The following is a 12,693-nucleotide window of genomic DNA, read 5'->3' as shown; positions in this document are numbered from 1 at the left end:
TTGCTTTTGGTTCTCCCTCCCATTACACTGCGTGGTGCTTAGTTGCCAACTGGCCTTAAGCCATGACACTGTCAAATTTAAAAAGGGGAAGTTTAATGTGAACATGATACTCTGAGATACCTGTAGTAAGCCTTAACTCTGCATTTAATTTAGTACATGTGATCCTCTGTGCCTAGGAGAAACTCTGACTTGAGTGGAATTCCATGTAAGACTAAATGCTTTGCCTAAGTGTAAGTTAGTCTAGGATGTTCTGTCAAGGATGAAGTTCTGTCTAGGATGGAAGAGTGAAAAGCACTTTGGGATACAGACTGTTATATGCACAGTGTATTTGAAGAGCAGTTAAAGCATGACACGGCTATGCCTGAGCTAGTGGAAGAAAAGATGCAGTTACTGCAGAATGTACTACTTGAAATTTAGTTTGTGTTTTTAAAAATTGATTTAACTTTTTCCTCTTTCCACACCATCAGTTTCTTAATGCTACTTTCTGAACAATCATCAGATTTTATGGGAAACCCTTCTGTGGCTGATTATGCTTGGTGTGGTGATAAACCTTGGTCATTTGGTGATTGTTTTTTCTTCTTTTTATTTATATATATGAAAATAGCCTCAGAATATATTCATATCACATGATCAAATAAAAATAGGTGACTTCGGTCTTGTGACTTCTGTGGCATTTGAGACTCTGACTGAGAACAGAGGAACAAGATCGTATATGGCACCAGAACAGGTAATTATCCTGCTGTATTAGTGTCTCTGTAATTAGATGTGCATTATAAACTCAGCATTGGATGTTCTCAATCCTAATCTCAGTAATAAAGCAAGTTGCCTTAAGTTCCCTGGTATGACTGTATGAGAGAATAACTGTACTCTGGAGAACGCTTTACCACAAGTGTGGTAAAGATTTTTGCTCTGTGTGAACATACAGTCTGACTCTGCATGCTGTAAGGAATCCTCTTGTAAAACCAGGCTGCCAGACAAATATTTAAATTTGAATTTAGGGCCCCTGTTAATTGCATCATTTGAGCTTCTCTGTTTGTTTCATTATTTGTCACAGGGCAATATTGGCATGCTTTATCTGTGTATAGGTCTGTAGAAGCCTTAATTTCAGGGTGTTCAGTGTGACATAATAGTCACTATTTAACAGGTCTGAGGCAGAAAGGGTTAACAGCTAAGAAGGATATTGAGTCGGGCCAGTCCTGTAGCCTTGGGGTAGAAATTTCTGCTGACTTCAAATTTTGCTTTTAGGAAGTGCTGTTCTCCAGTTGGATTTAATACTTGTATTGTTCTGTTCTAATCTTTCTAGACTGGGGCCAAATATGGAAAGGAAGTAGATATTTATGCATTGGGATTAATTTGGTTTGAAATTCTTTCGGCGATCACTGCTCATGAAAAAAGTAAGGTATGTAATCTTTAAATTTAAAAACTTCTACTGCTGTTGTTTTGCCTTGTTTCTGGTATTACTTATTGATAGCTAGATATCACTTACTGATATCTGGTATTGATAGCTGGTATCACTTATTGATAGTTCTAGAAGGAATCTCTTAAACTTGAGTACTATCTCTATGTACATCTTTTTCCTTAATTCATTTCCATAAAGCCTGTAAGTCCTCATACCTCAGTTGAAATGTCATAACTGAGGGAAATACTACAGTTTATTCCACTTCTGTCCTACTACATATACACCAAAGCCTGAGCATACTAGAGGATAATGTCATGCAAAAAAGTATATCAAGTTTCTTGGATTAGAAGCTTAAAGGGTATGTTTTTCTAATTTTAGAAAATAAAAATTATGGATGGGTGAGTTTTGTCTCTGCCATGCTCTTGTCTTCACTGCACAGTGGAGCAAGAAGAGTTTCTACCAAATCAAAACCCTTGCAGTTTCCCAAGATGAAAACAAAAGTGATTTGGAACATGTTACTTTAAGTGAAACAGATATTATTTCAAAAAGAAAGCCCATGTTACTTAAGCTTTTTTTAACAAGGTATCCTGTATGTGTGTTGAGCTTTTAATATGCAAACCTGCATATTGGTAGGACACTGATGTAGCTGCTGGGTATCTTGTCTAAAGTAATTGTGGTTGGACTCAGATTTTGAACAGCCAGATCCTTTTGCCAGTATGAGAAGATCATACCAGTGTGTCTGTTCAACTTGGCTCTCTCCAGCCACCTTGCAGTACTTCCTCAGATCTTCTGTTCCTGCTCACAGTTGACTGCAAATGCATGCACAGTTCCATGGTGTTTACAGTTGGAGAAGCACCATTTTCTTGTGCTCTGCAGGCAGGTGGGAAAGTTATGTGCATGGAAAATCCTAGGATGGTCTTCAGCTGCTCCATTAGATCAGAAAGAATTTCACTTAATGGAACATGATAAACTCTAGTGCTGGCAAGCCCTAAACTCTAGTGCTGTAAGAACATCATGTAAAAGCAAAGTTGATTATTCTGTGCTGAGTAACTGATTCAGTTGTTGATCCCCAGCAGGTAGGGTCACAGGCCTGAAGCTACTGCTAAAGAGTAGGGAAAAAACTCCAAGTTCATGGGAGCTGTTGTTTTACTGGATAGCAGTTGTAAAGGGCTTGCTATGCCAGGCTCATGGGGATAGCTGATGATTCAGGATACACAGCTAAGTCCAAGAACATGACTGTCATCTTCAGGCAGACATTACACTAGTTAACAGCAAATGAATTAAGCAGACTGCCCTCTTTACCCAGAAGGCCACTTGTAGAATCACAGAATGGGTGAAATTGGAAGGGGCCACTGGAGGTCATGTAGTACAGCCTACCTCTTCAAGCAGGGTTCCCTAGAGCACATTACTTAGGCTTGTGTCCAGTGTATCTCCAGTCAGGGAGACTCCACAAGTTTTCTGGACAATCTGTTCCAGTGCTCAATAACCTGCCTAGTAAAGAAGTTCTTCATGTTCAGATGGAACTTCCTGTGCATCAGTTCCTGCCCATTGCCTCCTGTCCTATTGCTTGGCACCACGGAGCAGAGCCTGGCTCCATCCCCCTGGCACCTCCCTTCAGATGCTCACAGACATTGATGAGGTCCCCTCTCAGGGCCTCTTCTCCAGGCTGAACAGGCCCAGCTCCCTCAGCCTTTCCTCATTAGAGACATGCTCCAGAGCCTCAATCATCTTTGTTACCCTGCACTGGAGCCACTCCAGGGGCTCCATGTCTCTCTTGTCCTGAGGAGCCAGGACTGACTCAGCAGTGCAGATGTGCCTCAGCAGGGCTGGGCAGAGGGGCAGGATCAGCTCCCTTGAGCTGCTGGCACTGCCCTTCCTAATGCACCCCAGGATTCCATCGGCCTTCTTGGCCACAAGGGCTCACTGCTGTCTCATGGATGGCTTGTTGCTCACCAGGACTCCCAGGTCCTTGTCCAGCAGAGCTGCTTTCCAGCAGGTCAGCCACCAGCCAGGGTTACTGCCCAGGGTTATTTCTCCCCAGGTGCAAGAACCCTGCATTTCCTTTTGTGGAATATCACAAGGTTCCTCCCTGCCCATCTCTCCAGCCTGTTGAAGTCCTTCCCAAGGCCTGCACAGCCCTCTGGGGCATTGGCCACTCCTCCCAGCTTTGTGTCATCAGTGAACCTGCTGAGAAGGCATCTGCCCCTTCATCCAGGTCACTGATGAACAAGTTAAACAATACTGGGTTCAGTATTGAAGCTAGGAGGACACCACTGGTGACAGGCCTCCTACTAGACCCTGTCCTGCTGAGTGTGACCCTCTGGGACCTGCTGTTCAGCCAGTTCTGTCCACCTCACCATCCATTTGTCCAGCCTGCTCTTCCTGAGCTTGCCTATCAGGATATTGTGAGAGACGCTGTCATATAGAAAAAAAAATTGTTAACTAAAAGCTATTTCTAAAGCATATAATGACAAATCTTTTGTTAGTTGCTTTGAAGTCCATGTAGCATTTTATGCAATGACATACCAGTGTGGTACTGGATATGATAAAAAGGAGGAAGCACACCTGCTTGGCTTGGAAACAGAAATTCAGTTGTCTTGCTTTTTTCTCTTCTTTCAATGTCATTAGACAATATAAATCCATTACTTTTAAATTAAGGAAAGAAAGATAATGGTTCTGAAATAGAGGAAGATTGAAACAAACACATCATTGTTGTATGTGAAGCTTTTAAGCTTACAAAAGGATAATAGTTGATCAAAAGGCCATAAAACCAAACCAAAGCACAACTAAGTGAAAAAAGCCCCAACTTTCAAACTGTTTAGTTACCTTTTGAAGCCTTACATTTCCTGTAGATTTGTGTTTTCCTAACTACTTCAGTAAACTATATGGGTTATAAGGTGGAGATACAAAACATAACAAATGAAAGCATACCAAAACTATTCTCTTTCATGCATTTCAGATATGGCCCTCTGCTAGAAAAGGTGAACTTCCAGAGTCCTTCAACAACAGATTTCCAACAGAGGTATGGGATTTTAATACATTTTTGGTACTGTATAAAAAAAAAAAAACAACAAAAAACCCAAAAAAAGTAAAAAAAAAAAACCAAAAAAAACAAACTCTTGACATTTAATTTTTTTTTCAGGCATCCATAATCAAAAAGATGCTTTCAACAGACCCTTCAGGAAGAATCACTATATCTTATTTACTTGACCTTCTTAAGTCTGCTGATAAAGAGAAGGCACTTAGAAATTATTCTTATTGAATGTCCTTTCACACTGTGTTAAATCCAGAATTTGATGAATTTATTACAATTGATGAAATGACAACAGATGTCAAAAGCAACAGCAAGACTTGGGGTGTGTCTTTTCCTTGGCCACTTCACCATTTATATCTGCCAGCTGCAACCAGGACAGGGCAAGTCTGCAAGAAATCAAGAAATCACACGCAGTTTTTACCTGGAAATATAGGTTGTGGATGAGCTGGACTGTTTCGTACAATAAGTACCTGCTCCTTTTCCCCTCCAAGATCATGTTGATGTGCTAAAGTGCTAACTGGGTTGTGCCAAATCCCTGCATGTGCTGCACCCATTAGCCCTTAAGGTTATCTATTGCTTTCCATGGAAGAACTGCTGTCTGGTGGTATGTGACTCAAACCTTTCTGATTTGTTCAGTGATATTGTTAATAATTACTGGAATGCTCCATTAGTCCCGAGACTAATTTTGGCAGAAAAGGAAATAGGTGCATGTTATTCTTCACTGAATTTCAGTACTCTAAGTTTTCTTATCTCTCCACAGCTGCTGATGACCTAGCACCTTCAGTGCTCTAGAATTTAAACTTGTAAAATGAGGATTTCTTTAAATGTTAAACATTCAGCTTCTAGGAAATCTAATTTAGAACAAATCGCAATTTTGGAAAACTTTAGGTTTTTATGGTTGTCTTTTTTGGAAAGGAACATTCAAGGTGCTATTACTATAGGAAAATTCTCCTCATTATAGGAAAATTGCCTCAGTAGTAACCATTTGAAATCTTAGGCTGAAAGAGCACTTTAAACATTCCCATGCTTCTAGGTTTTAGTCCCTTATTGTAATACTGAGGCATGCCTAATCCTGAATAACTGTACTTAGTACCTCTGGTGTGCTCACTGCCCCACAAAAGGGAACAGTAGGTTCTCTGCTACTCTTCATTTGTGAAAAGACAGGTGCCTGTCTTTGAGCTCTATCTTGTCAAACTGTTCATTGATGTGAGGTCAACGTAACTCCGTAAGGGCAAATGAGCAGAGATTTCTAAACAAAAAATAGGTAATATGTGAAATACTGTATGCTTTTTCTGATATGTTAAATGGGTTAAAAGTGGGTGACTGCTCTAAAAGAAATAGTACAGTATTTATATTCTTAGGGAAATTACTGATGTTCTGGTGCAAGTATTTGTTGCTAAATAAGAATGTGATTGTATACTTTTTAAGGCCTTACACTGCTTTCTTTTTTTCTCTTTATCATGAATGACATATATAGACTCATAGAATGGTTTGGGTTGGAAGGGACCTAAAGATCATCAAGTTTCAACCCCCCCTGCCCTGGGCAGGGACACTTTCCAGTAGATGACATTACTCAAGGCCTTGTTTGAACACTGCCAGCAACGGGTATCCACAGCTTCTCTAGGAAACCTGTTCCAGTGCTTCATCATCTTCATAGTAAAGAATTTCTTCCCAATATCTTATCTCAACCTTTCACTTCGAAGCCATTCCTCCTTGTCCTGTCACTACATGCCCTTGGAAAAAGTCCCCTTCGAGCTCTTTTCAGCCTCCTTTAGGTACTGAAAGGCTGCTCTGAGGTCTCTGCAGAGCCTTCTCTTTTCCAGGCTGAACAACTCCAACTCAAGCAACTTCATTTGCCAGTTCCCTCAGGACCAGTGGATGCATGTCAGCAGGTCCCATGGACTTGTGCACCTCTAGGTTCTTCAGATTTTCTTGAATCTAATCTTCCCCTTGACATCCCTGGCCAGATTGAATTCCATCAGGGCTTTATGCTTCCTAACCTTATCCTTGACTGGAATTCATAAAGTATTTCACTATGCTAAACTAATTAGTATTTCTTTGCAGTGGTCAAGATCTGTGAGAAATTATATATCCTTACAGACAGAATACTACTATTGCTGATTTCTCTTCACTTTAATCTATTGGTTATATAAAAATAAACATTTATCTATATAAATTTATCTATATAAAGTTAACACATACTTGGATTTGATGATCTTAAAGGTCTCTTCCAACCTAAACAATTCTATGAAACCATTCATAATATGAAAATGGACAATCTCTTGGCTGCGTTTCCTTTACAGTTTTTGGACAGAGCAAAGTAGTATCATTACTTTCTTGCTGTTAAGTAAAACTGTACCAGTTTGTAACAGTAGTTTGCACCAGGAATTTTTGATATATTTTCCCTGCATAGTATTTGTATATTTCAGCATTAACTTTTTATAAATGGCTAGTTATAGTAGCGACTGCTGTTACCTAAAGATAAAAGATCTATTCAAATGTGTTTTATGTAAAAAAAATGAAAACCTACCATCATGATCTAATTCTATTTAATTATGGAAAATATTCATCTTTATATACAACAGAATATTGGTTCAAGTAATGTCACTGTCATGTTTCACAAGTGGTTTTTTTTCCCCACCAAGTTTAAGATAGTAAGCAAAACCAGTCTGGTATTTAGGCATCTCTGTAAAGATGAAAAAACCTGGTTTAACACATTATGCAATAAAGTGATTGGCCAATAATTATGCCTTTACTCATACTTGAATTTTATTATCAGCTGGGCAGCGCATAAACAAAGATGTGAGAGACTGATCCTACCTCTCAATTATGTTAGTTCAATTACAAATACCAACTTTTAATTCCTATTAAATTGTGCATCAAACAGAAAATATGAATTTAGCTTGTCAACTTAAACTCTTCTTCTGCATACTTTGGTATGAATTCTTGAGTATGGCATAGCTCCAAGCCTTTTAAAAGATACTATGAATTATACATACTTATCTAGGGCTTCTTCCTTTAGACTGGCTTTAGTCATGATCTGCAGCACTGTCTCCGGGACAGTTTGAAGATAAATCTTCAGAGTCTACAGGATAAGCAGGAAAAAAGTGAGTAATTGCAGCTCAGGGAAGGAAAAAATGGTTTCTAGAAGTATTTCTAGAATCCATGTAGAACAAATTAAATAAAATTCAAGGTTTACAAGTTAGTAACTCTCAAATTTGTTTAAAAAAATTTAAAAACAAAGATAAATTCTACTCTCTTTGGTATTGTGAAAGTGGATGGTGTTCTGATTGTTTCAGAAACACCTGCCAACTTTTGCAGCTTTTTATGGTACTGGTTTTAATATCTGAATTATGTTTTCTCAAAACTAATTAACTTTTAATATAAATTCAAATAAATTTCAGTATGGTTGGCTGTGTTTTGTTGTGTGTGGGGTTTTTTTTGTTTGCTTTTGGTTTTTCTGCATATAAACCTAAAACTTGGCTAACAATCACAATAACAATACGTACAAAGCTTTGTGCAAAAACCAGCAGCCTGGAGGTAAATTTGCTATGTAGATTTGGAAGCTGCAGTAAGAGAAAAACCAAGGATATATTCTACAGCTGGAGTCTAGCTGCATAAGCAAAGTAAAGCACCTACAAAAGCTTGGTTCACTCTCACCTCATAGGTTGTTCCACACCAAATGCAATAGAAGTGCTCCTCTCTCAAATAGGCCGTCAGGATGTGCAGCTTTTCTGATACCTAGAGATACGTACAGGTATGTGATGACCTGGGCCTCACATGACATAAACCACTGTGAGCTACTGGTTTGCTAAAACAAAGTGTTTAACCTAATGCTGTACACATTACAACACTGGAGCTCAGTAAGACATGAAGTGTCCCACATTTGTAGAAGAGTGCACAGGAATTTATGATCTCTGGAGAGTTAATGGCTGTTGTTTGCTTATCCTTCTTTCCAGCTAAAAACCTGCACTGATGAGAGAGCTAAAAATATTACTTAGCTCCCTGATTTCATGTATATGGTATCTTCTGGGGATTTTTTCACATCTAATCTCTGCCAATCAAACACATAAGGCTAACAACAGCTGTGTAACCTAGTTCTTAAAAATATGTATTTCCAATGTCCATCTTGAGATAATCTGTGAAGCATTTTCAGAAATTAGTGACTCTAAACTTCCAACCAAAATTAAAACTCAAAAGCAAATATCTGTGATCTTGTGTATCTTGGCTAAGGCAAAAAATGTTAAAATTTAATTTCTAGGCTATTTTTTTCAAAGATCAGCCTCAAAACACATGAGCAATATATCAGTAGTTTAGTATTTTATAATTTATCATGTAACTGCTATAAAAGTCAGTGCTCTGGGATTGCAAAGAGACCCTTTCCTACAGTGTGGGAAACATGTATGTATAGATACACACTGTTTCAAGGAATATTAAGTTTGAATTGAGCAATTAATTGAGTTGAAGACCTTAAACTTACACTTAAGTCTGAGCTTGTGCATTCATCTTCCTTGTCCTCCTCATCCTTTTTGTCTTCTTCAGGTTCTATCCAAAACCAAGTCTCCTTGGGAACATCAATATCCTTAAATAACAAGGGATTTAAATGGAAATTATCTGTCTTTGTAAGTTTTCTTGTAAAATGCTGGATAAAACTAATTTCTAGGAAGTGAGCTGTTAGCCTTTAAAACTTGCATGTATAGTATAACCAAGAATTACTAAAGCTGTAGGTAAAAGTACAGCAGTCCACAAGACTGTTTTAAACTTTTTCACTTCTTTTTTTTTTTTTAACAATGCCAATGCTACCATCTAGTTCTATTTCATCTATGTTTGGTATGTGCAAGGCTACACAGCAATCTCACACCAAGCCTGTGAGCAGATCCCCTTGTTTATCAGTTGAAGATATGCCCCAAGTTATGTTATCAAGATATCACACAGTGCTTCATAATTCACCTCAGGTAAAGTTAAAGGAAGCAAAGTAAACAAGGATGATCTAAGCTTAATTGAGCTGACTTCATTTGAAGCAAACTAAGTAATATTGAATAATGTCAGCAAAACTTATGAGGTGGTATTAACCTCTACCTGGTTAACAGAGGGGGGAAAAAAACCCTTTAAGTTTTCCAGTGGCAAAAATTCATAGTGGTTCACTACTATTACCCATGTTATTCCTTGCAGGTAGAAGGTATTTAGTTTTGTGCAGCTTTTTTTGTTTGCTTTTAATGCTACTTTGGTGAATTTGCTGACTCCCTCAATGATGATCCCCAATTTTGGAGATACTAAAGATCTGCCTGGTCGGGGACAACCTGCTTTAAGTGACTCTGCTTGAGGAGAAAGGCTGAACACAATGACTTCCAAAGTCCATTCCCAATGTCAATCACTGCATGATGATGTTGCTCCCTCACCTGAAGCAAACAGCACCATTATATAGGAAGGCCTGATACTGGCTACTGGAAGATATGCAAACAGCTCAGAAGTAACCAAAAACATCCATAAGCAAAACCACAGGTCCTCATGTAAGTTACCATGTGGTTGCTGTGCACCTTCAACTGTCTTAATGGTACAGACACAGAATTTGAAATCTTTTAAGAGGACTGAAGTGTTGCCAAACATCAAGACTTTAGCTAGTACCCCACAATTTTAGAGAACTTCCAAGAACTGAACTACTACATTGCAGCCTGTATCTCTAACCTCTTAAGTCTTCCTTCCAACCCTCCAGAAAATCCCCCAGGTCTCACTTTTTGCATATCTAGTTGCTGGCAGGCCCTCTGGCTTTTTCTCAGGTCCCCTTCCATCTTACGTTCTTCTTGTTTGGTTTTGAATCTTATTCTGTTAAGAACAAGCAGAAGTAAATAAACAGGCAGACATACAGTGACAGATGCATTACAAAACCCCAAAATCTAAGATTCTATTCCTACTAATTTTCTCAGACCTGAACAACATTGAATTTAAGTCATTCTGACATTATTTCTGTGGAGCACACTTGTATTTCTTGTGAATTACACCTTCAAGATACCTTTTTTGACCACACTACACTGTTTCTTCATTAGGTAAAAAAACTGGTTCACTAAACATCTGCAAAAGATAGAGCTTTTCCTCAGCTTCTCCATATACTACAAGAAGATCAGGGGAAACCAAAACATTATAATCTTTAAAAATGTACCCTGACTTTTAAAACCATTATACCAACAGTGCACAGGAATATCTGTGGATTTTATATTTCAAAATATGTTTCTCCAATTAAAAAAGCTGCATATGACTTGAGAAAAGTTAGTATCTATATTGTTTGCATTATTAACAATTACGAAACTAAAAGGTGCCAGCACATGCTTTTAGCATTACAGTGTTCATCTGCTTTTGCTTTAGAACTGAGAAACAATTACTCTGTATTGTAACTCTCACCCTTCATTCAAAACATTCAAAAATACTAGCACATTAAAAGAATAGCCAAACACCAGCAAAAGAATTGCTATTTAGACATTCCTTGAAATATCAGTTGTATGACTTTACCTGAACTGATCTGCAGCTTGTTCATTTGCTTGTTTTTTTATATGGAGTTTTTGTCTATAGTTTTCCAGTTTTTCTTCAGCTTTTCTCTTTTTTAATTCCTCATGACCAAGCCCACTTCTGCCTATGTAAGTTTAAAAGATGAATGTAAGCAGTTGAGAAGCTCTGATATGTAACTAAATAAATCAGAAAGCACCACAAACCTGTTTTTATGTTCAGAGGAATAGGTTCAACAATGCCTTCTCCTGTGAGAGAAAATTAAAAAAGTCAATTAAAAACCCCGAGTTTTTCCTCAAACAATGATTTGTGCAGTATATTCAAGTAGGCATTTGCCATTATTGTCATTTTTTTTGCTTGGAAGTTGAAAACTTCCCAATCAATATACATTTAGTGCACTACAAATGACACAGCTGTAGTGGAAAGTCCCTCTCTTTTTTGGCTTGTCTGCTGGAATCCTATGTACTTTTTTGTGACAGGACCAAACTGAAAGAAAAGGCATTGACGGGAACGGTGTAAGATGCCTGTGATGAAGACTGCTTTGTTACTGCCTTCTGGGGCCTTTTCATTCTGCAGTCTCACAACAATGATGAAGAATAAAAAGAATCTGTCTGGGCCAGTTCATTGTGGTTGTCTGCCAGAGATGCTGAACTGGCACAGCAGTTATTAATTCCTTGTTTTACTGATTTTACTTCATCCATTAAGGCTTCATAAGGGTAGGCCAGTGTGCACTGTTTCTTTTTCAAAATCCACCTATAAATTTCAAGAGGGTCTGATGTTTTTTTGAACACTATTAGCTTTGCAAAACCATCAAAACATCCTTAATGCAATTCCTGTCGGTATGAAGGTATGCAAGTGCACTTACTGAGCTGCAAGTGCTGCTCATCCCTTGCATCCCTCAACAGTCTGTACTATTTTTACTTCAGTTTTAGGGATTTGCTCCATATTTTGTTCTGTCACAGCACCTTCACAGTTCTGTAATGCTATGACTCTCCAAGAGGCACTTACTGACCTTACTGTCAACAAAAGAAGTGACAGCTGCAGTCTGTAAAATATTAAGGTATAACTGCATACAGACATACGCTTCCAGAGAATGACAAACTTACCACTTTTGCCAAGGGCCTGGCCGCTCTTGTAGCCCATCTTCTGGAGCAGAGCAAAGCCTTTGTTCTCGTTGCCCAATGCACTTTTCAGTACCAAGTCACGTCTCTCTTTTTCTTCTTCTTTTATGCTTTTTTGTCTGTTCTTCTCATTGGCTTCTTTTTGCTTTTCTTCTTTCTGAATAGCTTCCTTCACCCGCCTCACCATGGGCAAGCCTGGCCTGACATCCTGTCTGCGGGTTAGTAATTCCAGCAAATATTAGCGTGTTTTTTGCTTTTTTAACAGGTTTACAATCACTTAAGAAGGGTGAAAAAGAAGACCTGCCTACTTACTTAAGAAATAAATCAGACATATAGTCTTCCTCTTCATCTCCCTCCATGCTCAGCACGCCTCTATGCCGACGCCTCCCCTACGGACACGGTCAGTGCGTGTTACCGAGCATTTTATTTCTCTGTGCGTCCCCTGCGAGGTGGGGGACGGAGGGGCCGTGGGACGAAAACACCTGAACCCGCCGGGCCGGGCTGTCCCCTGCCAGCCCCGGGGCACATGCGCCCGTCCCCAAGCCCACAGCGCGTCTTCCTGGGCTCCGCTACGACCACCACGGGCGGCCGCGACGCCGCTCCACGCCCGGGAGCCCCCGCCAGCTGCAGCCAAGCGCCAG

General features: G+C 39.2%; 2 protein-coding genes across 3 annotated transcripts in view; one reads left to right on the top strand and one right to left on the bottom strand.

The window, feature by feature from the left end:
* The window catches only part of EIF2AK2 (eukaryotic translation initiation factor 2 alpha kinase 2), a 24,134-nt gene extending 16,283 nt beyond the window's left edge, over positions 1 to 7,851 (top strand). For both annotated transcript variants that reach the window (XM_036379837.2, XM_036379836.2), the window contains exons 13-16: positions 605 to 727; positions 1,304 to 1,399; positions 4,359 to 4,421; positions 4,542 to 7,851. In XM_036379837.2, coding sequence (XP_036235730.1) covers positions 605 to 727; positions 1,304 to 1,399; positions 4,359 to 4,421; positions 4,542 to 4,661 — 402 coding nt within the window. In that variant the 3' untranslated portion in view covers positions 4,662 to 7,851. The remainder of the gene's footprint in view (positions 1 to 604; positions 728 to 1,303; positions 1,400 to 4,358; positions 4,422 to 4,541) is intronic.
* On the bottom strand, positions 4,680 to 12,693 carry GPATCH11 (G-patch domain containing 11). The gene is made up of 9 exons (XM_054514261.1): positions 12,365 to 12,693; positions 12,038 to 12,264; positions 11,138 to 11,179; positions 10,938 to 11,058; positions 10,166 to 10,256; positions 8,914 to 9,015; positions 8,095 to 8,174; positions 7,433 to 7,520; positions 4,680 to 4,819 (listed from the first exon to the last, which is right to left on the bottom strand). Exons 1-8 carry the CDS (start codon positions 12,409 to 12,411, stop codon positions 7,463 to 7,465), a joined length of 768 nt encoding a protein of 255 aa, XP_054370236.1. The 5' UTR covers positions 12,412 to 12,693; the 3' UTR covers positions 4,680 to 4,819; positions 7,433 to 7,462.

This window comes from Molothrus ater, chromosome 3 (genome assembly GCF_012460135.2).
Source record: "Molothrus ater isolate BHLD 08-10-18 breed brown headed cowbird chromosome 3, BPBGC_Mater_1.1, whole genome shotgun sequence".
Lineage (NCBI taxonomy): Eukaryota > Metazoa > Chordata > Aves > Passeriformes > Icteridae > Molothrus > Molothrus ater.
The sequence above is the reverse complement of the archived record's forward strand: the minus strand, read 5'-3'. Positions and strand labels throughout refer to the sequence as shown.

Excerpts from the sequence above, each read along its gene's own strand:
- GPATCH11 (XM_054514261.1), bottom strand. The coding sequence starts at position 12,411 with ATGGAGGGAGATGAAGAGGAAGACTATATGTCTGATTTATTTCTTAA. Across the intron at positions 11,059-11,137 it reads TCCTCTGAACATAAAAACAG|GCAGAAGTGGGCTTGGTCAT; the intron begins GTTTGTGGTGCT and ends AAACTTACATAG. Across the intron at positions 8,175-8,913 it reads GCACAAGCTCAGACTTAAGT|GTATCAGAAAAGCTGCACAT; the intron begins GTAAGTTTAAGG and ends ACGTATCTCTAG.